We start from the raw sequence: 26,089 nt of genomic DNA on the forward strand, positions 1-26,089 counted from the left end.
ACCAGGTAATAACATGGTTATATACAGGAAGTCCCAGGTAATAACATGGCTATATACAAGGAGTACCAGTACCTAGTCAATGTGCAGGGGTACCAGGTAATAACATGGCTATATAGAAGGAGTACCAGGTAATAACATGGCTATATACAGGGAGAACCAGGTAATAACATGGCTATATACAGGGAGTACCAGGTAATAACATGGCTATATACAGGGAGAACCAGGTAATAACATGGCTATATACAGGGAGTACCAGGTAATAACATGGCTATATACAGGGAGAACCAGGTAATAACATGGTCATATACAGGAAGTACTAGGTAATAACATGGCTATATACAGATACCAGGTAATAACATGGTTATATACAGGAAGTACCAGGTAATAACATGGCTATATACAGGGAGTACCATGTAATAACATGGCTATATAGAGGGCGTACCAGGTAATAACATGGCTATATACAGGGAGTACCAGGTAATAACATGGCTATATACAGAGACCAGGTAATAACATGGCTATATACAGAGACCAGGTAATAACATGGCTATATACAGATACCAGGTAATAACATGGTTATATACAGGAAGTCCCAGGTAATAACATGGCTATATACAGGGAGTACCATGTAATAACATGGCTATATAGAGGGCGTACCAGGTAATAACATGGCTATATACAGGGAGTACCAGGTAATAACATGGCTATATACAGAGACCAGGTAATAACATGGCTATATACAGAGACCAGGTAATAACATGGCTATATACAGATACCAGGTAATAACATGGTTATATACAGGAAGTCCCAGGTAATAACATGGCTATATACAGGGAGTACCAGGTAATAACATGGCTATATACAGGGAGAACCAGGTAATAACATGGTCATATACAGGAAGTACTAGGTAATAACATGGCTATATACAGATACCAGGTAATAACATGGTTATATACAGGAAGTACCAGGTAATAACATGGCTATATACAGGGAGTACCATGTAATAACATGGCTATATAGAGGGAGTACCAGGTAATAACATGGCTATATACAGGGAGTACCAGGTAATAACATGGCTATATACAGAGACCAGGTAATAACATGGCTATATACAGGAAGTACCAGGTAATAACATGGCTATATACAGGGAGTACCAGGTAATAACATGGCTATATACAGGGAGTACCAGGTAATAACATGGCTATATACAGAGACCAGGTAATAACATGGCTATATACAGGAAGTACCAGGTAATAACATGGCTATATACAGGAAGTACCAGGTAATAACATGGCTATATTCGGGAAGTACCGGTACTGAGTCAATGTGCAGGGGTACCAGGTACTAAATCAAATGTTATTGGTCACATGTTTAGCAGATGTTATTTGTCTCTGCACCAGGTCACAAGTTGTAGAATTGTTTACGTGTTGCTGCGCGGTTTGTTGCTAAGGTTACTTTGCTACCTGCCAACTTTATGGTTTTTACTTTTTAATTACCGTTTTTTTCTTCTTTTTTTCCCTCGCTCAACTTTTTTCATTCAACTTTCAATCGTTAGGGAAGGGTCATTTCAGTGTAGGAAAGGATGAAACAGCGTCTGTGCCACAAGTAAGTACAGATAGTAACGCTAGTATAAATCCCCTCGCACGGTCCCCGCAGCCGGACAACTTTCTCATGGCTTCTGGAGGGAAATGCTGTAGGAATGCTCAACTGGTGTCGCTCAATCAGCCAACAGAAACTTCCAACCTTTCTCCATTAAGCAACGAGTCGGAGTCAGAGGCCGAGTCTTCTCTGGTCTCTACTCCTCCCGTTACGGGGTCTGAGACGCCGAAGTTTCCCACCATTAGCTCTGACAAATTGAAAACTCTAGTCATTGGCGACTCCATTACCCGCAGTATTAGACTTAAAACGAATCATCCAGCGATCATACACTGTTTACCAGGGGGCAGGGCTTCTGACATTACGGCTGAAGATGGTGCTGGCTAAGACTAAAACTGGTGAGTGTAGAGTGTTTAGGGATGTTGTTATCCACGTCGGCACCAACGATGTTAGGATGAAACAGTCAGAGATCACCAAGAGCAACATAGCTTCAGCGTGTAAATCAGCTAGAAAGATGTGTCGGCATCGAGTAATTGTCTCTGGCACCCTCCCAGTTAGGGGGAGTGATGAGCTCTACAGCAGAGTCTCACAACTCAATCGCTGGTTGAAAACTGTTTTCTGCCCCTCCCAAAAGATAGAATGTGTAGATAATTGGCCCTCTTTCTGGGAGTCACCCACAAACAGGACCAGGCCTGGCTTGCTAAGGAGTGACGGATTCCATCCTAGCTGGAGGGGTGCTCTCATCTTATCTACAAACATGGACAGGGCTCTAACTCCCCTAGCTCCACAATGAGATAGGGTGTAGGCCAGTCAGCAGGCTGTTAGCCAGCCTGCCAGCTTAGTGGAGTCTGCCACTAGCACAGTCAGTGTAGTCAGCTCAGCTATCCCCATTGTAACTGTGTCTGTGCCTCGACCTGGGTTGGGCAAAACTAAACATGGCGGTGTTCGCCTCAGCAATCTCAAGATAAAGACCTCCTCCATTCCTGTCATTATTGAAATAGATCATGATACCTCACATCTCAAAATAGGGCTACTTAATGTTAGATCCCTTATTTCAAAGGCAATTATAGTCAATGAACTAATCACTGATCATAATCTTGATGTGATTGGCCTGACTGAAACATGGATTAAGCCTGATGAATTTACTGTGTTAAATGAGGCCTCACCTCCTGGCTACACTAGTGACCATATCCCCTGTGCATCCCGCAAAGGCAGAGGGTGTTGCTAACATTTACGAGAGCAAATTTCAATTGACAAAAAAAATGACTGCCTTTTTGTTTATTTGAGCTTCTTAGTCATGAAATCTATGCAGCCTACTCAATCACTTTTTAGAGCTACTGTTTACAGGCCTCCTGGGCCGTATACAGCGTTCCTCTCTGAGTTCCCTGAATTCCTATCGGACCTTGTAGTCATGGCAGATAATATTCACATTTTTGGTGACTTAAATATTCACATGGAAAAGTCCACAGACCCACTCCAAAAGGTTTTTGGAGCCATCATCGACTCAGTGGGTTTTGTCCAACATGTCTCTGGACCTAATCACTGTCACAGTAGTTTTTCCCCATGTGGATCTTAATGTTTTTCCTCATAATCCTCGACTATCAGACCACCATTTTATTATGTTAGCAATCGCAACAAATAATCTGCTCAGACCCCAACCAAGGATCATCAAAAGCCATGCTATAAATTCTCGGACATCCCAAAGATTCCTAGATGCCCTTCCAGACTCCCTCCACCTAACAAAGGACATCAGATGACAAACATTGGTTTACCACCTAACTGAGGAACTACATTCAATACCCTAGATGTAGTAGTCACACCCCTAAAAACAAAAAACATTTGTCATAAGAACCTAGGTTCCTGGTATACAGAAAATACCCGAGCTCTGAAGCTTCCAGGAAATTGGAATGGAAATGGCACCTCACCAAACTGGAAGTCTTCCGACTAGCTTGGAAAGACAGTACCGTGCACTATTGAAGATGTCATGCCTGACCTTAGATATCTCTGTTTTCTATATATTTTGGATAGGTCAGGGATATCAGTTTGTCTCTGTGAATGGTTTGTCCTCTGAGGCTACTTTTTAGGACCACTATTGTTTTCACCATATATTTTACCTCTTGGGGATGTCAATCGAAAACATAATGTTAACTTTCACTGCTATGCGGATGACACACAGCTGTACATTTCAATGAAACATGTGAAGCCCCAAAATTGCCCTCCCTGGAATCCTGTGTTTCAGACATAAAGAAGTGGATCGTGAAAAATGTTCTACTTTTAAATTCGGACAAAACAGAGATCCTAGTTCTAGGTCCCAAGAAACAAAGAGATTTTTTGTTGAATCTGACAATTATTCTTGATGGTTGTACAGTCGTCTCAAATAAAACTGTGAAGGACCTCGGCGTTACTCTGGACCCTGATCTCTCTTTTGAAGAACATATCAAGACTGTTTCAAGGACAGCTTTTTTCCATCTACGTAACATTGCAAAAATCAGAAACTTTCTGTACAAAAACAATGCAGAAAAATGAATCCATGCTTTTGTCACTTCTAGGTTAGACGACTGCAATGCTCTACTTTCCGGCTACCCGGATAAAGCACTAAATAAACATCAGTTAGTGCTAAACACGGCTGCTAGAATCTTGACTAGAACCAAAAAATGTGATCATATTACTCCAGTGCTAGCCTCCCTACAATGGCTTCCTGTTAAGGCTAGGGCTGATTTCAAGGTTTTACTGCTAACCTACAAAGCATTACATGGGCTTACCTATCTTTCCCGACTTGGTCCTGCCGTATATACCTACATGTATGCTATGGTCACAAGACATCGGCCTCCTTACTGTCCCTAGAATGTCTAAGCAGTTTCCTAGCCACCGTGCTTCTACACCTGCATTGCTTGCTGTTTGGGGTTTTAGGCGGGGTTTTTGTACAGCACTTTGAGATTTCAGCTGTAAGAAGGGCTTTATAAATAAATTAGATTTTTATGGTGATTGGACTGAGAGCGATATAACCTCTCTCTCTCTCTCTACTATACTATAACAGTCTGGTGATGGACTGAGAGGGATATAACCTCTCGCTCTCTCTACTATAACAGTCTGGTGATTGGACTGAGAGCGATATAAGCACAGACAGCTTACAGCTACCACATGTAAACAACGTGTGATTCATTCACCATTACATCATAATATAAACCAAAGTGAATAATCTTGTAATTACTCAGCCAAATTGAGATGGTCTGGGATGAGTCGGACTGCTGAGTGAAGGAAATGCAGCCAACAAGTGCTCAGCATATGTGGAAACTCCTTCAAGACTGTTGGAAATGCATTCCAGGTGAAGCTGGTTGAGAGAATGCCAAGTGTGCAAAGCTGTCATCAAGGCAAAGGGTGGCTATTTGAAGTGTGTCTTGAATTCCAAAGGCGAAGGGTGCTGGTTAAGTGTGTCTTGAATTCTAAAATAAACCACAGACTGTGTCACCAGCAAAGCACCCCCACACCGTCACACCGCCTCTTCCATGTTTCACGGAGGGAAATACACATGCGGAGATCATCCTTTCACCCACACTGCGTCTCACAAAGGCACGGAGGGATGGAAACAAAAATCTCAAATTTGGACTCCAGACCAAAGGACAGATTTCCACTGGTCGTATGTCCAATGTTGGTGTTTCTTGGTCCAAGCACGTCTCATCTTATTATTATTATTTAGGTGTGGTTTCTTTGCAGAAATTCGACCATGAAGGCCTTATTCACACGGTCTCCTCTGAACAGTTGATGTTGACATGTGTCTGTTACTTGAACTTTGGGCTGCAATTTCTGAGTCTTGTAACTCTAATGAACTTATCCTCTGCAGCAGAGGTACCTCTGGGTCTTCCTTTCCTGTGGCGGTCCTCATGAGAGCCAGTTTCATCATAGCGCTGGATGGTTTTGCGACTGCACTTGAAGTTTCCGTATCCGAGTGACAATTGGCTAACGTCGGTCCCGGAGCAAGCTCCCTTTCTCCTGGCTAAAGAGGCCCATCAGCCACTCCTGGGCTACAATGCCTGGACCCCTTCTACTGCCGGTACGGGGCACGGAATCCCGCCGATCCTTCACGACTGAACTACGACATCCCCGGATTATTCCCACCGCAAGCTCTGTGCCTTTTGCCTGGATCAGCTAGCTAGCTGCAATCCGAGTGTCTACTCCTGGCTAACGCCTCTGCCCCGAAGCTGGCACCAATTAGCCCGGAGCCAGCCCATGCTAGGCCCATCTTCCGGCTAGCTGAAGAGTTCCATCAGCCTGGCCTACAATCACCTATCTGGACCCGTTTTACTGCCGGTGTGTAGCCCCACCGGGCCCTCACGACTTGACTAAGAACGTTATCTGCCTGAGGGGGTTATTCAATTGGCCCCTCCGTCGTGACGTATCCTGAACGTATCCTGAACGCCCATCTGCTAACTGCGGCCCGCTAATCGTTAGCTGTCTAGAGCATATCGGCTGCTAGCTGAATAGGTCCATCGGACAATTTTCTTGGGCCACTATAACTATTTTGCCAATTGGAATGGTCCCCGCTAGGACACGGAACCCCACTAATCTACAGACGGAAGTGCACGAGGAGGCTAAAAACAGACCTCCTCCGTCTTCTGCTAGCTTGCTACCCCTGGCCCGGCTAGCTGTATGAATCACCGTGACCCCAACCAACCTCACAACCCACTGGACCCTTATGATCACTCGGCTAAGCCTCTCCTTAATGTCAATATGCCTTGTCCACTGCTGTTCTGGTTAGTGTTTATTGTCTTATTTCACTGTAGAGCCTCTAGCCCTGCTCAATATACCTTATCCAACCCTTCAGTTCCACCACCCACACATGCGATGACATCACCTGTTTACATCTACAAGACTCTGTTAGGTAAAGCCACGCATTATGTCAGCTTGCTGGTCACCATAGCAGCACCCACCCGTAGCACGCGCTCCAGCAGATATATCTCACTGGTCACCCCCAAAGCCAATTCCTCCACCAGTTCTCTGCTGCCAATGACCTGAACGAAGCAATGGTATGGTTCTCAATCAGGGACAGCTGTCTGTCGTTGTCTCAGATTGGGAACCATACTTAGGTAGCTCTTGCCCACATGGGTTTTGTGGGTAGTCGTTTTCTGTTTTTGTATTCTGTACCAGACAGAACTGTTTTCATTCATTCTCCTTTGTTGTTTTTTCATTTAGTTTCATCATAGGTACACAAACACTTATTTTCCACCATAATTTGAAAATAAATTAATAAAAAATCCTACAATGTGATTTTCTGGATTTTTTTTCTCATTTTGCCTGTCATAGTTGAAGTGTACCTATGATGAAAATTACAGGCCTCTCACATCTTTTTAAGTTGGAGAACTTGCACAATTGGTGGCTTGACTAAATACTTTTTTGCCCCACTGTACACCCATTACATTACATTCCATTACATTACATGAAATCCAAATAAAAATGCATTTAAATTACAGGTTGCAACAAAATAGGAAAAACGCCAAGCGGGGTGAATACTTTTGCAAGGCACTGTAGATATTCTGTACGTGCTTTCAGTTCGTCCCATTTATTTTCCAGCGATTAAACTAGCTAGCAGTACAGAAGGCAAAGGCAGATTAGCCAATTGTCGCCTGATCCTCAGAAGGCACCCTGATCTTTTTCTGCAAAATCTTGATTTCCTTCCCCAGCGAATGACGGGGATCTGGGCCTGGTCGGGTGTTTGTAGTATCACCCCCCCGTCCGACTCGTTGAAGAAAAACTCTTTGTCTAATCGAGGTGAGTAATCGCAGTTCTGATGTTCAGAAGCTCTTTTCTGTCATAAGAGACGGTAGCAGCAACATTATGTATAACGACCAACACGAAAAAACAAACAAAATAGCACGGTTGGTTAAGAGCTAATAAGATGGCCACCCTCCCGGGTGGCGCAGTGGTCTAGGGCACTGATTCGTCGTCCGGTTTAGGGAGGGTTTGGCCGGCAGGGATGTCCTTGTCTCATCGCGCACTAGTGACTCCTGTGGCGGACTGGGCGCAGTACACGCTGACCAGGTGTACGGTGTCCTCCGACACATTGGTGCGACTGGCTTCTGGGTTGGATGTGCGTTGTGTCAAGAAGCAGTGCGGCTTGGTTGGGTTGTGTTTCAGAGGACGCATGGCTCTCGACCTTCGTCTCTCCCGAGTCCGTACGGGAGTTGCAACGATGACACAAGACTGTAACTACTACCAATTGGAAACCACGAAATTGCGGAGAATTAAAAAAAAATAAAAAACAGCCAATAAGACTGCAGCCCGCCCCCTCCCCCCCCTCCGACACCATCATACATATGGCTCAGGGTAGGTCTATAAACTTCAGCACACAGTGAAACAACATGACTCGTAGTGTTGCATCATTTTCCACATTTATTTAACATTCGACAATGTGTTTAGTGTACACAAACCTTTTTGTTTTTGACGCTTAATAACTCCGACACTCAAATAGAGACATTGATTGAACTATGGTCTTTAAATAGGGTACAGCTACATAATACACTGTTCACAGCAAACATGTTTGTTTATATATACAATGCTAAATAACTCAAAGAAAAATAAAATAGTTTAAAAAATGCTTTAATGGGTGCAGTTTGACAAGAGCTCAAGAAAAAAAATCATCAGTCACTACATTATAAAAGCTTAAATGAATTAAAACAATAATAATAATACACCTAAAAGCTGCTTTGTGAAGGATGTTGGGATACGATAGTGTCAGGGTGAAGGTACAGTAGATGTTGGGATACGATAGTGTCAGGGTGAAGGTACAGTAGATGTTGGGATACGATAGTGTCAGGGTGATGATACAGTAGATGTTGGGATACGATAGTGTCAGGGTGATGGTACAGTAGATGTTGGGATACGATAGTGTCAGGGTGAAGGTACAGTAGATGTTGGGATACGATAGTGTCAGGGTGAAGGTACAGTAGATGTTGGGATACGATAGTGTCAGGGTGAAGGTACAGTAGATGTTGGGATACGATAGTGTCAGGGTGAAGGTACAGTAGATGTTGGGATACGATAGTGTCAGGGTGATGATACAGTAGATGTTGGGATACGATAGTGTCAGGGTGAAGGTACAGTAGATGTTGGGATACGATAGTGTCAGGGTGAAGGTACAGTAGATGTTGGGATACGATAGTGTCAGGGTGATGGTACAGTAGATGTTGGGATACGATAGTGTCAGGGTGATGGTACAGTAGCTGTTGGGATACGATAGTGTCAGGGTGAAGGTACAGTAGATGTTGGGATACGATAGTGTCAGGGTGAAGGTACAGTAGATGTTGGGATAGGATAGTGTCAGGGTGAAGGTACAGTAGATGTTGGGATACGATAGTGTCAGGGTGAAGGTACAGTAGATGTTGGGATACGATAGTGTCAGGGTGATGATACAGTAGATGTTGGGATACGATAGTGTCAGGGTGATGGTACAGTAGATGTTGGGATACGATAGTGTCAGGGTGAAGGTAAAGTAGATGTTGGGATATGATAGTGTCAGGGTGATGGTACAGTAGATGTTGGGATATGATAGTGTCAGGGTGATGGTACAGTAGATGTTGGGATATGATAGTGTCAGGGTGATGGTACAGTAGATGTTGGGATACGATAGTGTCAGGGTGAAGGTACAGTAGATGTTGGGATAGGATAGTGTCAGGGTGAAGGTACAGTAGATGTTGGGATACGATAGTGTCAGGGTGATGGTACAGTAGATGTTGGGATACGATAGTGTCAGGGTGAAGGTACAGTAGATGTTGGGATACGATAGTGTCAGGGTGAAGGTACAGTAGATGTTGGGATACGATAGTGTCAGGGTGAAGGTACAGTAGATGTTGGGATACGATAGTGTCAGGGTGAAGGTACAGTAGATGTTGGGATACGATAGTGTCAGGGTGATGATACAGTAGATGTTGGGATACGATAGTGTCAGGGTGAAGGTACAGTAGATGTTGGGATACGATAGTGTCAGGGTGAAGGTACAGTAGATGTTGGGATACGATAGTGTCAGGGTGATGGTACAGTAGATGTTGGGATACGATAGTGTCAGGGTGATGGTACAGTAGCTGTTGGGATACGATAGTGTCAGGGTGAAGGTACAGTAGATGTTGGGATACGATAGTGTCAGGGTGAAGGTACAGTAGATGTTGGGATAGGATAGTGTCAGGGTGAAGGTACAGTAGATGTTGGGATACGATAGTGTCAGGGTGAAGGTACAGTAGATGTTGGGATACGATAGTGTCAGGGTGATGATACAGTAGATGTTGGGATACGAGAGTGTCAGGGTGATGGTACAGTAGATGTTGGGATACGATAGTGTCAGGGTGAAGGTAAAGTAGATGTTGGGATATGATAGTGTCAGGGTGATGGTACAGTAGATGTTGGGATATGATAGTGTCAGGGTGATGGTACAGTAGATGTTGGGATACGATAGTGTCAGGGTGATGGTACAGTTGCTGTTGGGATACGATAGTGTCAGGGTGATGGTACAGTAGATGTTGGGATACGATAGTGTCAGGGTGATGGTACAGTAGATGTTGGGATACGATAGTGTCAGGGTGAAGGTACAGTAGATGTTGGGATACGATAGTGTCAGGGTGATGGTACAGTTGCTGTTGGGATACGATAGTGTCAGGGTGATGGTACAGTAGATGTTGGGATACGATAGTGTCAGGGTGATGGTACAGTAGATGTTGGGATACGATAGTGTCAGGGTGAAGGTACAGTAGATGTTGGGATACGATAGTGTCAGGGTGAAGGTACAGTAGATGTTGGGATACGATAGTGTCAGGGTGAAGGTACAGTAGATGTTGGGATACGATAGTGTCAGGGTGATGATACAGTAGATGTTGGGATACGATAGTGTCAGGGTGAAGGTACAGTAGATGTTGGGATACGATAGTGTCAGGGTGAAGGTACAGTAGATGTTGGGATACGATAGTGTCAGGGTGAAGGTACAGTAGATGTTGGGATACGATAGTGTCAGGGTGAAGGTACAGTAGATGTTGGGATACGATAGTGTCAGGGTGAAGGTACAGTAGATGTTGGGATACGATAGTGTCAGGGTGAAGGTACAGTAGATGTTGGGATAGGATAGTGTCAGGGTGAAGGTACAGTAGATGTTGGGATACGATAGTGTCAGGGTGAAGGTACAGTAGATGTTGGGATACGATAGTGTCAGGGTGAAGGTACAGTAGATGTTGGGATACGATAGTGTCAGGGTGAAGGTACAGTAGATGTTGGGATACGATAGTGTCAGGGTGAAGGTACAGTAGATGTTGGGATACGATAGTGTCAGGGTGAAGGTACAGTAGATGTTGGGATACGATAGTGTCAGGGTGAAGGTACAGTAGATGTTGGGATACGATAGTGTCAGGGTGACGGTACAGTAGATGTTGGGATACGATAGTGTCAGGGTGATGATACAGTAGATGTTGGGATACGATAGTGTCAGGGTGAAGGTACAGTAGATGTTGGGATAGGATAGTGTCAGGGTGACGGTACAGTAGATGTTGGGATACGATAGTGTCAGGGTGAAGGTACAGTAGATGTTGGGATACGATAGTGTCAGGGTGACGGTACAGTAGATGTTGGGATACGATAGTGTCAGGGTGATGATACAGTAGATGTTGGGATACGATAGTGTCAGGGTGAAGGTACAGTAGATGTTGGGATAGGATAGTGTCAGGGTGACGGTACAGTAGATGTTGGGATACGATAGTGTCAGGGTGACGGTACAGTAGATGTTGGGATACGATAGTGTCAGGGTGATGGTACAGTAGATGTTGGGATAGGATAGTGTCAGGGTGAAGGTAGAGTAGATGTTGGGATAGGATAGTGTCAGGGTGATGGTACAGTAGATGTTGGGATACGATAGTGTCAGGGTGATGATACAGTAGATGTTGGGATATGATAGTGTCAGGGTGAAGGTACAGTAGATGTTGGGATACGATAGTGTCAGGGTGACGGTACAGTAGATGTTGGGATACGATAGTGTCAGGGTGACGGTACAGTAGATGTTGGGATACGATAGTGTCAGGGTGAAGGTACAGTAGATGTTGGGATACGATAGTGTCAGGGTGACGGTACAGTAGATGTTGGGATACGATAGTGTCAGGGTGATGATACAGTAGATGTTGGGATACGATAGTGTCAGGGTGAAGGTACAGTAGATGTTGGGATAGGATAGTGTCAGGGTGACGGTACAGTAGATGTTGGGATACGATAGTGTCAGGGTGACGGTACAGTAGATGTTGGGATACGATAGTGTCAGGGTGATGGTACAGTAGATGTTGGGATAGGATAGTGTCAGGGTGAAGGTAGAGTAGATGTTGGGATAGGATAGTGTCAGGGTGATGGTACAGTAGATGTTGGGATACGATAGTGTCAGGGTGATGATACAGTAGATGTTGGGATATGATAGTGTCAGGGTGAAGGTACAGTAGATGTTGGGATACGATAGTGTCAGGGTGACGGTACAGTAGATGTTGGGATACGATAGTGTCAGGGTGAAGGTACAGTAGATGTTGGGATACGATAGTGTCAGGGTGAAGGTACAGTAGATGTTGGGATACGATAGTGTCAGGGTGATGGTACAGTAGATGTTGGGATACGATAGTGTCAGGGTGAAGGTACAGTAGATGTTGGGATATGATAGTGTCAGGGTGACGGTACAGTAGATGTTGGGATACGATAGTGTCAGGGTGAAGGTACAGTAGATGTTGGGATACGATAGTGTCAGGGTGAAGGTACAGTAGATGTTGTGATACGATAGTGTCAGGGTGACGGTACAGTAGATGTTGGGATACGACAGTGTCAGGGTGAAGGTACAGTAGATGTTGGGATACGATAGTGTCAGGGTGAAGGTACAGTAGATGTTGGGATATGATAGTGTCAGGGTGACGGTACAGTAGATGTTGGGATACGATAGTGTCAGGGTGAAGGTACAGTAGATGTTGGGATACGATAGTGTCAGGGTGAAGGTACAGTAGATGTTGGGATAGGATAGTGTCAGGGTGATGATACAGTAGATGTTGGGATACGATAGTGTCAGGGTGATGGTACAGTAGATGTTGGGATATGATAGTGTCAGGGTGATGATACAGTAGATGTTGGGATACGATAGTGTCAGGGTGATGGTACAGTAGATGTTGGGATATGATAGTGTCAGGGTGAAGGTACAGTAGATGTTGGGATACGATAGTGTCAGGGTGAAGGTACAGTAGATGTTGGGATAGGATAGTGTCAGGGTGAAGGTACAGTAGATGTTGGGATACGATAGTGTCAGGGTGAAGGTACAGTAGATGTTGGGATACGATAGTGTCAGGGTGATGATACAGTAGATGTTGGGATACGATAGTGTCAGGGTGATGATACAGTAGATGTTGGGATACGATAGTGTCAGGGTGATGATACAGTAGATGTTGGGATACGATAGTGTCAGGGTGAAGGTACAGTAGATGTTGGGATATGATAGTGTCAGGGTGAAGGTACAGTAGATGTTGGGATACGATAGTGTCAGGGTGAAGGTACAGTAGATGTTGGGATATGATAGTGTCAGGGTGAAGGTACAGTAGATGTTGGGATATGATAGTGTCAGGGGTGAAGGTACAGTAGATGTTGGGATACGATAGTGTCAGGGTGACGCTACAGTAGATGTTGGGATACGATAGTGTCAGGGTGAAGGTACAGTAGATGTTGGGATATGATAGTGTCAGGGTGAAGGTACAGTAGATGTTGGGATACGATAGTGTCAGGGTGAAGGTACAGTAGATGTTGGGATACGATAGTGTCAGGGTGAAGGTACAGTAGATGTTGGGATACGATAGTGTCAGGGTGATGATACAGTAGATGTTGGGATATGATAGTGTCAGGGTGATGATACAGTAGATGTTGGGATACGATAGTGTCAGGGTGATGATACAGTAGATGTTGGGATATGATAGTGTCAGGGTGATGATACAGTAGATGTTGGGATACGATAGTGTCAGGGTGATGGTACAGTAGATGTTGGGATATGATAGTGTCAGGGTGATGATACATTAGATGTTGGGATACGATAGTGTCAGGGTGATGATACAGTAGATGTTGGGATACGATAGTGTCAGGGTGATGGTACAGTAGATGTTGGGATACGATAGTGTCAGGGTGATGGTACAGTAGATGTTGGGATATGATAGTGTCAGGGTGATGGTACAGTAGCTGTTGGGATAGGATAGTGTCAGGGTGATGATACAGTAGATGTTGGGATATGATATTGTCAGGGTGATGATACAGTAGATGTTGGGATATGATAGTGTCAGGGTGATGATACAGTAGATGTTGGGATACGATAGTGTCAGGGTGATGATACAGTAGATGTTGGGATACGATAGTGTCAGGGTGATGATACAGTAGATGTTGGGATACGATAGTGTCAGGGTGATGGTACAGTAGCTGTTGGGATAGGATAGTGTCAGGGTGATGATACAGTAGATGTTGGGATACGATAGTGTCAGGGTGATGGTACAGTAGATGTTGGGATACGATAGTGTCAGGGTGATGGTACAGTAGATGTTGGGATACGATAGTGTCAGGGTGAAGGTACAGTAGATGTTGGGATAGGATAGTGTCAGGGTGAAGGTACAGTAGATGTTGGGATACGATAGTGTCAGGGTGATGATACAGTAGATGTTGGGACATGATAGTGTCAGGGTGATGGTACAGTAGATGTTGGGATACGATAGTGTCAGGGTGATGGTACAGTAGATGTTGGGATACGATAGTGTCAGGGTGAAGGTACAGTAGATGTTGGGATATGATAGTGTCAGGGTGATGATACAGTAGATATTGGGATACGATAGTGTCAGGGTGATGATACAGTAGATGTTGGGATACGATAGTGTCAGGGTGATGGTACAGTAGATGTTGGGATACGATAGTGTCAGGGTGATGGTACAGTAGATGTTGGGATACAATAGTGTCAGGGTGATGGTACAGTAGATGTTGGGATACGATAGTGTCAGGGTGATGGTACAGTAGATGTTGGGATACGATAGTGTCAGGGTGATGGTACAGTAGATGTTGGGATACGATAGTGTCAGGGTGAAGGTACAGTAGATGTTGGGATATGATATTGTCAGGGTGATGATACAGTAGATGTTGGGATACGATAGTGTCAGGGTGATGATACAGTAGATGTTGGGATACGATAGTGTCAGGGTGATGGTACAGTAGATGTTGGGATACGATAGTGTCAGGGTGATGGTACAGTAGATGTTGGGATACGATAGTGTCAGGGTGATGATACAGTAGATGTTGAGATACGATAGTGTCAGGGTGATGGTACAGTAGATGTTGGGATACGATAGTGTCAGGGTGACGGTACAGTAGGTGTTGGGATAGGATAGTGTCAGGGTGATGGTACAGTAGATGTTGGGATACGATAGTGTCAGGGTGAAGGTACAGTAGATGTTGGGATACGATAGTGTCAGGGTGATGATACAGTAGATGTTGGGATACGATAGTGTCAGGGTGATGGTACAGTAGATGTTGGGATACGATAGTGTCAGGGTGATGGTACAGTAGATGTTTGTGGACAGACAGGGAAATAGGAGTGACAGACAGGGAAATAGGAGTGACAGACAGTGAAATAGGAGTGACAGACAGGGAAATAGGAGTGACAGACAGTGAAATAGGAGTGACAGACAGTGAAATAGGAGTGACAGACAGTGAAATAGGAGTGACAGACAGGGAAATAGGAGTGACAGACAGGGAAATAGGAGTGACAGACAGGGAAATAGGAGTGACAGACAGTGAAATAGGAGTGACAGACAGTGAAATAGGAGTGACAGACAGTGAAATAGGAGTGACAGACAGTGAAATAGGAGTGACAGACAGTGAAATAGGAGTGACAGACAGTGAAATAGGAGTGACAGACAGGGAAATAGGAGTGACAGACAGGGAAATAGGAGTGACAGACAGGGAAATAGGAGTGACAGACAGGGAAATAGGAGTGACAGACAGTGAAATAGGAGTGACAGACAGTGAAATAGGAGTGACAGACAGTGAAATAGGAGTGACAGACAGTGAAATAGGAGTGACAGACAGTGAAATAGGAGTGACAGACAGTGAAATAGGAGTGACAGACAGTGAAATAGGAGTGACAGACAGTGAAATAGGAGTGACAGACATGGAAATAGGAGTGACAGACAGTGAAATAGGAGTGACAGACAGTGAAATAGGAGTGACAGACAGTGAAATAGGAGTGACAGACAGTGAAATAGGAGTGACAGACAGCGCCAAATGGCTCTGGTCAAGAGCAGTGTGCTATATAGGAAACAGGAAGCCATTTGGGAAGCACCCCCAGTCTACATGATGTCCTGTCTACATGTCTACATAGAACAGGCCAAGCATCTCCTCTGGGGTAAAGGGTCTAGAATGTTCTATAAAGTGTAATGCCCTAATATTGTAAACTGGGAAAGAGACAACCAAAACCAGAAACATACGGCCACTCACTGCAATCAAATCAAATATTAAAAGCTTAATATAATAATAATTTACATTCTACATGACTGTATGTGAGATTTCAGTGACTATTTGGTTTTTCCTGATTGAATCAATCGAACAAGACCCATTGGTACAGGCCTCTGACCCATTGGTACAGGGTAGACCTCCGATCCATTGGTACAGGGTAGGCCTCTGACCCATTGGTACAGGCCTCTGACCCATTGGTACAGGGTAGACCTCCGATCCATTGGTACAGGGTAGGCCTCTGACCCATTGGTACAGGGTAGACCTCCGATCCATTGGTACAGGGTAGGCCTCTGACCCATTGGTACAGGCCTCTGACCCATTGGTACAGGGTAGACCTCCGATCCATTGGTACAGGGTAGGCCTCTGACCCATTGGTACAGGCCTCTGACCCATTGGTACAGGGTAGACCTCCGATCCATTGGTACAGGGTAGGCCTCTGACCCATTGGTACAGGGTAGACCTCCGATCCATTGGTACAGGGTAGGCCTCTGACCCATTGGTACAGGCCTCTGACCCATTGGTACAGGGTAGACCTCCGATCCATTGGTACAGGGTAGGCCTCTGACCCATTGGTACAGGCCTCTGACCCATTGGTACAGGGTAGACCTCCGATCCATTGGTACAGGGTAGGCCTCTGACCCATTGGTACAGACCTCTGACCCATTGGTACAGTGTAGGCCTCTGACCCATTGGTACAGGCCTCTGACCCATTGGTACAGGCCTCTGACCCATTGGTACAGACCTCTGACCCATTGGTACAGACCTCTGACCCATTGGTACAGGCCTCTGACCCATTGGTACAGGGTAGGCCTCTGACCCATTGGTACAGGCCTCTGACCCATTGGTACAGGGTAGACCTCCGATCCATTGGTACAGGGTAGGCCTCTGACCCATTGGTACAGACCTCTGACCCATTGGTACAGTGTAGGCCTCTGACCCATTGGTACAGGCCTCTGGCCCATTGGTACAGACCTCTGACCCATTGGTACAGACCTCTGACCCATTGGTACAGACCTCTGACCCATTGGTACAGACCTCTGACCCATTGGTACAGACCTCTCACCCATTGGTACAGGCCTCTGACCCATTGGTACAGGCCTCTGACCCATTGGTACAGACCTCTGACCCATTGGTACAGACCTCTGACCCATTGGTACAGACCTCTGATGATCTTTATACCGTAGAGATAATATGTTTAGAAATGGCATATGCCAACTCTTTGTCACTGGATTAAAGTGAATGATACCATTCAAGTTCATACACTCATATTCATCTCCAAACAGACACGACGTATATAGTAGTCGGCTGGGCAAAAGGACCAGGTGATGATTAGCTGGACAAACTGCCTGACGATGGAGAAATCCCAAAGGGCACCCTATTCCCTATGTAGTGCACTCATATTTTTATTTATTATAGTGCTCCTATAGGGCTCTGGTCAAAAGTAATGCACTTTATAGGGGAATAGGGGGTGCTATTTTGGACAGAGCAACGATGCTCTGACGGGTGGATGAACAGAGAACAACAATAGAAACAGAGGCACTACATCATGTTCCACGTGCAAATCCTTCTTCACAAACACCGTTTTTTTTATTATTTATTTTATCCGATCCCCAGAAAAAGGTTAAGCTTGTTTTCATTGACATTATTCTGTTCACAAGGCAAAAGGACCGTTCTGTCCGTTTCCTCATCTTCGGGTTTGAATTAGAATTCATTATTTATATTGTCATTTCCAATATATTCACAATCCTCTCTAGCTGAATAAATAGCTCAAGGTACAACACTTAAAAAAAAAATCTATCTATGTGATGATGATGGTTAAATTCAAGTAATGTAGAAGCTGGCCCTGTATCAGTGTTGTTATTGGGGGAAGCTGGCCCTGTATCAGTGTTGTTATTGGGGGAAGCTGGTCCTGTATCAGTGTTGTTATTGGGGGAAGCTGGCCCTGTATTAGTGTTGTTATTGGGGGAAGCTGGTCCTGTATCAGTGTTGTTATTGGGGGAAGCTGGCCCTGTATCAGTGTTGTTTTTGGGGGAAGCTGGTCCTGTATCAGTGTTGTTATTGGGGGAAGCTGGCCCTGTATCAGTGTTGTTATTGGGGGAAGCTGGCCCTGTATCAGTGTTGTTATTGGGGGAAGCTGGCCCTGTATCAGTGTTTTTATTGGAGGAAGCTGGCCCTGTATCATTGTTGTTATTGGGGGAAGCTGGCCCTGTATCAGTGTTGTTATTGGGGGAAGCTGGCCCTGTATCAGTGTTGTTATTGGGGGAAGCTGGCCCTGTATCATTGTTGTTATTGGGGGAAGCTGGCCCTGTATCAGTGTTGTTATTGGGGGAAGCTGGCCCTGTATCAGTGTTGTTATTGGGGGAAGCTGGCCCTGTATCAGTTGTTATTGGAGGAAGCTGGCCCTGTATCAGTGTTGTTATTGGAGGAAGCTGGCCCTGTATCAGTTGTTATTGGGGGAAACAGGCCCTCTATCAATGTTGTTATTTGGGGGGTAGCACTATTCACTATCCAGAGGAAGGAGGGGGGGGGGGGGGTCATAGGTCATAGGTCATAGGTCATGTTATCATACAGTTAGAGGAACTGATAATAAAAGGTGCTGTGTGCAGACGTTGCACTATAACTACTTTAGAAATATATATATCTTTGTAAATAAATGCATGCATAGATAAATAAATAAATGATAATGTTGTTAAATATAGAAATATAACCTCAACTTAATAAAATAAAACAAATCTGACTCGGATATGAATTAAGATTAAATTTGGAAGATTTTCATAAAATGATGTATGTCAGAGCTAGTGTAGATCGTCTACTGAGAGTAGATACAGAGATGTAGCCGAACCATCATGTGTTTCTTTCTACTATAAAACCAGTGTGAACGTTTGATCGATGCCAACCCTCATCTCGTCGCCAGGCTGTGGATGCATCCCAACTGGCACACGACTGTCTGCATAGCTCACTGCATTTGACCAGAGCAACTATGAAAGAGATTTCATAGGACATTTTCTTTTTTTCCCTGAAGGAATAAATGTGTCATTCAATAAGCTCAATGTGTTGCTGACAACTACCATACAGTACATCATAATGCAAGTCTATAAAATAACGAACTGGTAACTACCCCTCTCCCCGTCTCTCTTCCTCCGTTCCCTCGGCTCGGAACATTCTGGTAAAGGAAGGAGGTTTGGGCTCAGTCCCAAATGATGCCTTATTCCCTACTTAGTGCACTACTTTAGACCAGAGCCTGTACCCTATTCCCTATGTAGTGCACTACTTTTGACCAGAGCCCTATAGGCCCTTCTTACAGTAGATATGACCAGCCATATAGGTCCTTCTTACAGTAGCTATGACCAGCCCTATAGGTCCTTCTTACAGTAGCTATGACCAGCCATATAGGCCCTTCTTACAGTAGCTATGACCAGCCCTATAGGCCCTTCTTACAGTAGCTATGACCAGCCCTATAGGCCCTTCTTACAGTAGCTATGACCAGCCGTATAGGCCCTTCTTACAGTAACTATGACCAGCACTATAGGCCCTGGTCAAAAGCAATGCACTATATAGGGAATAGGGTGGTATTTGGGCCTCAGGCTTGGAGAGGGGTTAAACCAGACAATAAGGCCAACACAGACAGACAGTGGTACAGGCCTGACAGACACACAACGATGACGGAGGCCTCAGGGCCTTAGATACGCTGGTGGTCAGCTTGGGATAAACTGGGCGTGTGCAGGAGGAGGAGGAGGAGGAGCAAGTCGGTTACTAGTGTAGGAGGAGGAAGAGGAGGAGGAGGGTTAAGGGGTCAGCACAGGAGGGAAAGGAGTATTACGTCTGGAGTCGATATACAGGCTAGTCTTTTGGTGTTCTATTGTCTTGTCTATGAGACGTGTTGATTCACATCCTCATCTGTCCAGCTCTTCTTCTGGATAGTTTGGATCTGACAGAAACAAGAGGGAGAGAATATATATGTATATATTCATTAAAACAATGACTCAAACAGGCTTACATTGTACATGTGATCCAGAGCCACTACAGTAGTGAGTCATTTAGCAGACTCTCTTATTCAGAGCCACTACAGTAGTGAGTCATTTAGCAGACTCTCTTATCCAGAGCCACTACAGTAGTGAGTCATTTAGCAGACTCTCTTATCCAGAGAGACTACAGTAGTGAGTCATTTAGCAGACTCTCTTATTCAGAGCCACTACAGTAGTGAGTCATTTAGCAGACTCTCTTATTCAGAGCCACTACAGTAGTGAGTCATTTAGCAGACTCTCTTATCCAGAGCCACTACAGTAGTGAGTCATTTAGCAGACTCTCTTATCCAGAGAGACTACAGTAGTGATTCATTTAGCAGACTCTCTTATTCAGAGCCACTACAGTAGTGAGTCATTTATCAGACTCTCTTATCCAGAGAGACTACAGTAGTGAGTCATTTAGCAGACTCTCTTATCCAGAGAGACTTACAGTAGTGAGTCATTTAGCAGACGTTCTTATCCAAAGAGACCTACAGTAGTGAGTCATTTAGCAGACGTTCTTATCCAGAGAGACTTACAGTAGTGAGTCATTTAGCAGACTCTTATCCAGAGAGACTTACAGTAGTGAGTCATTTAGCAGACTCTCTTATCCAGAGAGACTTACAGTAGTGAGTCATTTAGCAGACGTTCTTATCCAGAGAGACTTACAGTAGTGAGTCATTTAGCAGACTCTTATCCAGAGAGACTTACAGTAGTGAGTCATTTAGCAGACGTTCTTATCCAGAGAGACTTACAGTAGTGAGTAATTTAGCAGACTCTCTTATCCAGAGAGACTTACAGTAGTGAGTCATTTAGCAGACTCTCTTATCCAGAGAGACTTACAGTAGTGAGTCATTTAGCAGACTCTCTTATCCAGAGAGACTTACAGTAGTGAGTCATTTAGCAGACTCTCTTATCCAGAGAGACCTACAGTAGTGAGTCATTTAGCAGACGTTCTTATCCAGAGAGACTTACAGTAGTGAGTAATTTAGCAGACGTTCTTATCCAGAGAGACTTACAGTAGTGAGTCATTTAGCAGACTCTCTTATCCAGAGAGACCTACAGTAGTGAGTCATTTAGCAGACGTTCTTATCCAGAGAGACTTACAGTAGTGAGTCATTTAGCAGACTCTTATCCAGAGAGACTTACAGTAGTGAGTCATTTAGCAGACGTTCTTATCCAGAGAGACTTACAGTAGTGAGTCATTTAGCAGACTCTCTTATCCAGAGAGACTTACAGTAGTGAGTCATTTAGCAGACTCTCTTATCCAGAGAGACTTACAGTAGTGAGTAATTTAGCAGACGTTCTGTCCAGAGAGACTTACAGTAGTGAGTCATTTAGCAGACTCTCTTATCCAGAGAGACTTACAGTAGTGAGTCATTTAGCAGACATTCTTATCCAGAGAGACTTACAGTAGTGAGTAATTTAGCAGACTCTCTTATCCAGAGAGACTTACAGTAGTGAGTCATTTAGCAGACTCTCTTATCCAGAGAGACTTACAGTAGTGAGTCATTTAGCAGACTCTCTTATCCAGAGAGACTTACAGTAGTGAGTAATTTAGCAGACTCTCTTATCCAGAGAGACTTACAGTAGTGAGTCATTTAGCAGACTCTCTTATCCAGAGAGACTTACAGTAGTGAGTCATTTAGCAGACTCTCTTATCCAGAGAGACTTACAGTAGTGAGTCATTTAGCAGACTCTCTTATCCAGAGAGACCTACAGTAGTGAGTCATTTAGCAGACGTTCTTATCCAGAGAGACTTACAGTAGTGAGTCATTTAGCAGACTCTCTTATCCAGAGAGACTTACAGTAGTGAGTCATTTAGCAGACTCTCTTATCCAGAGAGACTTACAGTAGTGAGTCATTTAGCAGACTCTCTTATCCAGAGAGACTTACAGTAGTGAGTCATTTAGCAGACTCTCTTATTCAGAGCCACTACAGTAGTGAGTCATTTAGCAGACTCTCTTATTCAGAGCCACTACAGTAGTGAGTCATTTAACAGACTCTCTGATCCAGGGCAACTTCCAATCAGTGCATTCCACTAACGTAGGTAAAACAACCTAAGGCCTTCTTCAAACCAGCCGGTACGTGGGAAACCATTGCTATTAAGACTAGAGGTGCCATCAACAGATATAAGTGCGTCAGCCATGTTACCTGATGGATCCAGCCAGGAGAGGGTTAAATGCATAGAGCCAGTCGTGCATCTCCTTGTCGTTGCTGGCTTGGAGCAGTATCCCGCGGTGCTCAGTACACACAGCAAACGCGTTTGGTGTCTGCGGAGAAACACACACAGAGAGAAAGTACAGTAGTGTTAAAACCAGCCAGCTTCTGAAAGGGAAAGCTTCTCTTTGTGTTTTTACCGCGGGAAGGAAAAACATCTGTCTTTTCAAATACTGTCGATATACTTTACACAAAGTGGACAAAACATTAGGAACACCATGTCATGTCCTCTACTTGACTCACACACTGAGTGTACAAAACATTAGGTACACCTTGTCATGTCCTCTACTTGACACACACACTGAGTGTACAAAACATTAGGTACACCTTCCTAATATTGAGTTGCACCCCCTCTTTTTGTTCTCGGGAAAAGCCTCATTTCAATCAGGGCGTGGACTCTACAAGAAGGTGTTCCACAGGGATGCTGGCCCAATTTGACTCCAATGCTTCCCATAGTTGTGTCTAGATGGCTGGATGTCCTTTGGGTGGTGGACCATTCTTGATACACACAGGAAACTGTTGGGTGTGAAAAACCCAGCAGCGTTGCAGTTCTTGACTCAAACCGGTGCACCTGACACCTTCTACCCCGTTTAAAGGCACTTCAATATTTAGCCTTGTCCATTCACCCTCTGAATGGTACACATACAAAAACCATGTCTCAATTGTCTGAAAGCTTAAAAATCATTATTTAACCTGTCTCCTCCCCTTCATCTACACTGATTGAAGTGGATTTAACAAGGGACATCAATAAGGGATCATAGCTTTCACCTGGATTCACCTGGTCAGTCTATGTCACGGAAAGATCAGGTGTTCCTAATGTTTTGTACACTCAGTGTGTGTGTGTCAATTAAAAGAGGACGTGAGATGGTGTTCCTAATGTTTTGTACACTCAGTGTGTGAGTCAAGTAGAGGACATGACATGGTGTTCCTAATGTTTTGTGCACTCAGTGTGTGAGTCAAGTAAAAGAGGATGTGAGATGGTGTTCCTAATGTTTTGTACACTCAGTGTTTGTGTCAACTAAAAGAGGATGTGAGATGGTGTTCCTAATGTTTGTAAAGGTATGTTGTCAGGTAAAGTTATCTAAAGGCATGTTTTCAGGTAAAGTTCTCTAAAGGTATGTTGGTAGGTAAAGATGTCAGGTAAAGTTATCTAAAGGCATGTTGGCAGGTAAAGTTCTCTAAAGGTATGTTGGTAGGTAAAGATGTCAGGTAAAGTTATCTAAAGGTATGTTGGCAGGTAAAGATGTCAGGTAAAGTTATCTAAAGGTATGTTGGCAGGTAAAGATGTCAGGTAAAGTTCTCTAAAGGTATGTTGGTAGGTAAAGATGTCAGGTAAAGTTATCTAAAGGTATGTTGGCAGGTAAAGATGTCAGGTAAAGTTCTCTAAAGGTATGTTGGTAGGTAAAGATGGCAGGTAAAGTTATCTAAAGGTATGTTGGCAGGTAAAGTTCTCTAAAGGTATGTTGGTAGGTAAAGATGTCAGGTAAAGTTATCTAAAGGCATGTTGGCAGGTAAAGTTATCTAAAGGTATGTTGGTAGGTAAAGATGTCAGGTAAAGTTATCTAAAGGCATGTTGGCAGGTAAAGTTATCTAAAGGATAGTTGGCAGGTAAAGTTATCTAAAGGATAGTTGGCAGGTAAAGATGTCAGGTAAAGTTATCTAAAGGCATGTTGGCAGGTAAAGTTATCTAAAGGATAGTTGGCAGGTAAAGTTATCTAAAGGATAGTTGGCAGGTAAAGATGTCAGGTAAAGTTCTCTAAAGGTGTGTTGTCAGGTAAAGTTCTCTAAAGGTGTGTTGGCAGGTAAAGTTCTCTAAAGGTGTGTTGGCAGGTAAAGTTCTCTAAAGGTGTGTTGGCAGGTAAAGTTCTCTAAAGGTGTGTTGGCAGGTAAAGTTCTCTAAAGGTGTGTTGGCAGGTAAAGTTATCTAAAGGTGTGTTGGCAGGTAAAGTTCTCTAAAGGTGTGTTGGCAGGTAAAGTTCTCTAAAGGTGTGTTGGCAGGTAAAGTTCTCTAAAGGTGTGTTGGCAGGTAAAGTTCTCTAAAGGTGTGTTGGCAGGTAAAGTTCTCTAAAGGTGTGTTGGCAGGTAAAGTTATCTAAAGGTGTGTTGGCAGGTAAAGTTATCTAAAGGTGTGTTGGCAGGTAAAGTTCTCTAAAGGTGTGTTGGCAGGTAAAGTTCTCTAAAGGTGTGTTGGCAGGTAAAGTTATCTAAAGGTGTGTTGGCAGGTAAAGTTCTCTAAAGGTGTGTTGGCAGGTAAAGTTATCTAAAGGTGTGTTGGCAGGTAAAGTTATCTAAAGGTGTGTTGGCAGGTAAAGTTATCTAAAGGTGTGTTGGCAGGTAAAGTTATCTAAAGGTGTGTTGGCAGGTAAAGTTATCTAAAGGTGTGTTGGCAGGTAAAGTTCTCTAAAGGTATGTTGTCAGGTAAAGTTATCTAAAGGCATGTTGTCAGGTAAAGTTATCTAAAGGCATGTTGGCAGGTAAAGATGTCAGGTAAAGTTATCTAAAGGTATGTTGGCAGGTAAAGTTATCTAAAGGTATGTTGGCAGGTAAAGATGTCAGGTAAAGTTATCTAAAGGCATGTTGTCAGGTAAAGTTATCTAAAGGATAGTTGGCAGGTAAAGATGTCAGGTAAAGTTATCTAAAGGTATGTTGGCAGGTAAAGATGTCAGGTAAAGTTATCTAAAGGCATGTTGGCAGGTAAAGATGTCAGGTAAAGTTATCTAAAGGTATGTTGGCAGGTAAGGATGTCAGGTAAAGTTATCTAAAGGTATGTTGGCAGGTAAAGATGTCAGGTAAAGTTATCTAAAGGTATGTTGGCAGGTAAGGATGTCAGGTAAAGTTATCTAAAGGTATGTTGGCAGGTAAGGAGGTCAGGTAAAGTTATCTAAAGGTATGTTGGCAGGTAAAGTTATCTAAAGGTATGTTGTCAGGTAAAGTTATCTAAAGGTATGTTGGCAGGTAAAGATGTCAGGTAAAGTTATCTAAAGGATAGTTGGCAGGTAAAGATGTCAGGTAAAGTTATCTAAAGGATAGTTGGCAGGTAAAGATGTCAGGTAAAGTTATCTAAAGGATAGTTGGCAGGTAAAGATGTCAGGTAAAGTTATCTAAAGGTATGTTGGCAGGTAAAGATGTCAGGTAAAGTTATCTAAAGGTGTGTTGGCAGGTAAAGATGTGTAAAGGTGTGTCGGCAGGTAAAGGTGGCAGGTAATGGTGTCAGGTAAAGGTGTGTAAAGGTGTGTCGGCAGGTAATGGTGTCAGGTAAAGGTGTGTAACGGTGTGGCGGCAGGTAATGGTGTCAGGTAAAGGTGTGTAAAGGTGTGTCGGCAGGTAATGGTGTCATGTAAAGGTGTGTAACGGTGTGTCGGCAGGTAATGGTGTCAGGTAAAGGTGTATAAAGGTGTGTCGGCAGGTAATGGTGTCAGGTAAAGGTGTGTAAAGGTGTGTCGGCAGGTAATGGTGTCAGGTAAAGGTGTATAAAGGTGTGTCGGCAGGTAATGGTGTCAGGTAAAGGTGTGTAAACGTGATGTACCTTAAGCATGGCCTGCTGGTCCTCGCTGTACTCGACATGGGCAGAGGAGAGGTTGAGGATGGCTCTTTCCACGCTGTCTCTCTCTGTATTGTAGATATAGACGTACGGACGTCTCACCACTACATAGCGCTTCACCCAGCCGTTGCTATGAGGCTCCAGGAAATGCAGGTAGCCCTTCTTTGACACGATGGGGCTGGTGGAAAGACCAAGTACATTACAC

At 44.1% G+C, this 26,089-nt stretch overlaps 1 protein-coding gene across 1 annotated transcript in view; it reads right to left on the reverse strand.

Annotated features, from left to right (window-relative positions):
* Nucleotides 1–16,458: 16,458 nt before the first annotated feature.
* The window catches only part of LOC109883779 (kinesin-like protein KIF1A), a 173,002-nt gene continuing 163,371 nt past the window's right edge, over nt 16,459–26,089 (reverse strand). Inside the window, 4 exon segments of the mRNA XM_031822328.1 lie at nt 16,459–16,553; nt 17,239–20,047; nt 22,278–22,396; nt 25,870–26,062. Of these exon segments, the coding sequence (XP_031678188.1) occupies nt 20,005–20,047; nt 22,278–22,396; nt 25,870–26,062 (355 nt within the window). The 3' untranslated portion in view covers nt 16,459–16,553; nt 17,239–20,004.

Source organism: Oncorhynchus kisutch, linkage group LG4 (genome assembly GCF_002021735.2).
Source record: "Oncorhynchus kisutch isolate 150728-3 linkage group LG4, Okis_V2, whole genome shotgun sequence".
Taxonomy (NCBI): Eukaryota; Metazoa; Chordata; class Actinopteri; order Salmoniformes; family Salmonidae; genus Oncorhynchus; species Oncorhynchus kisutch.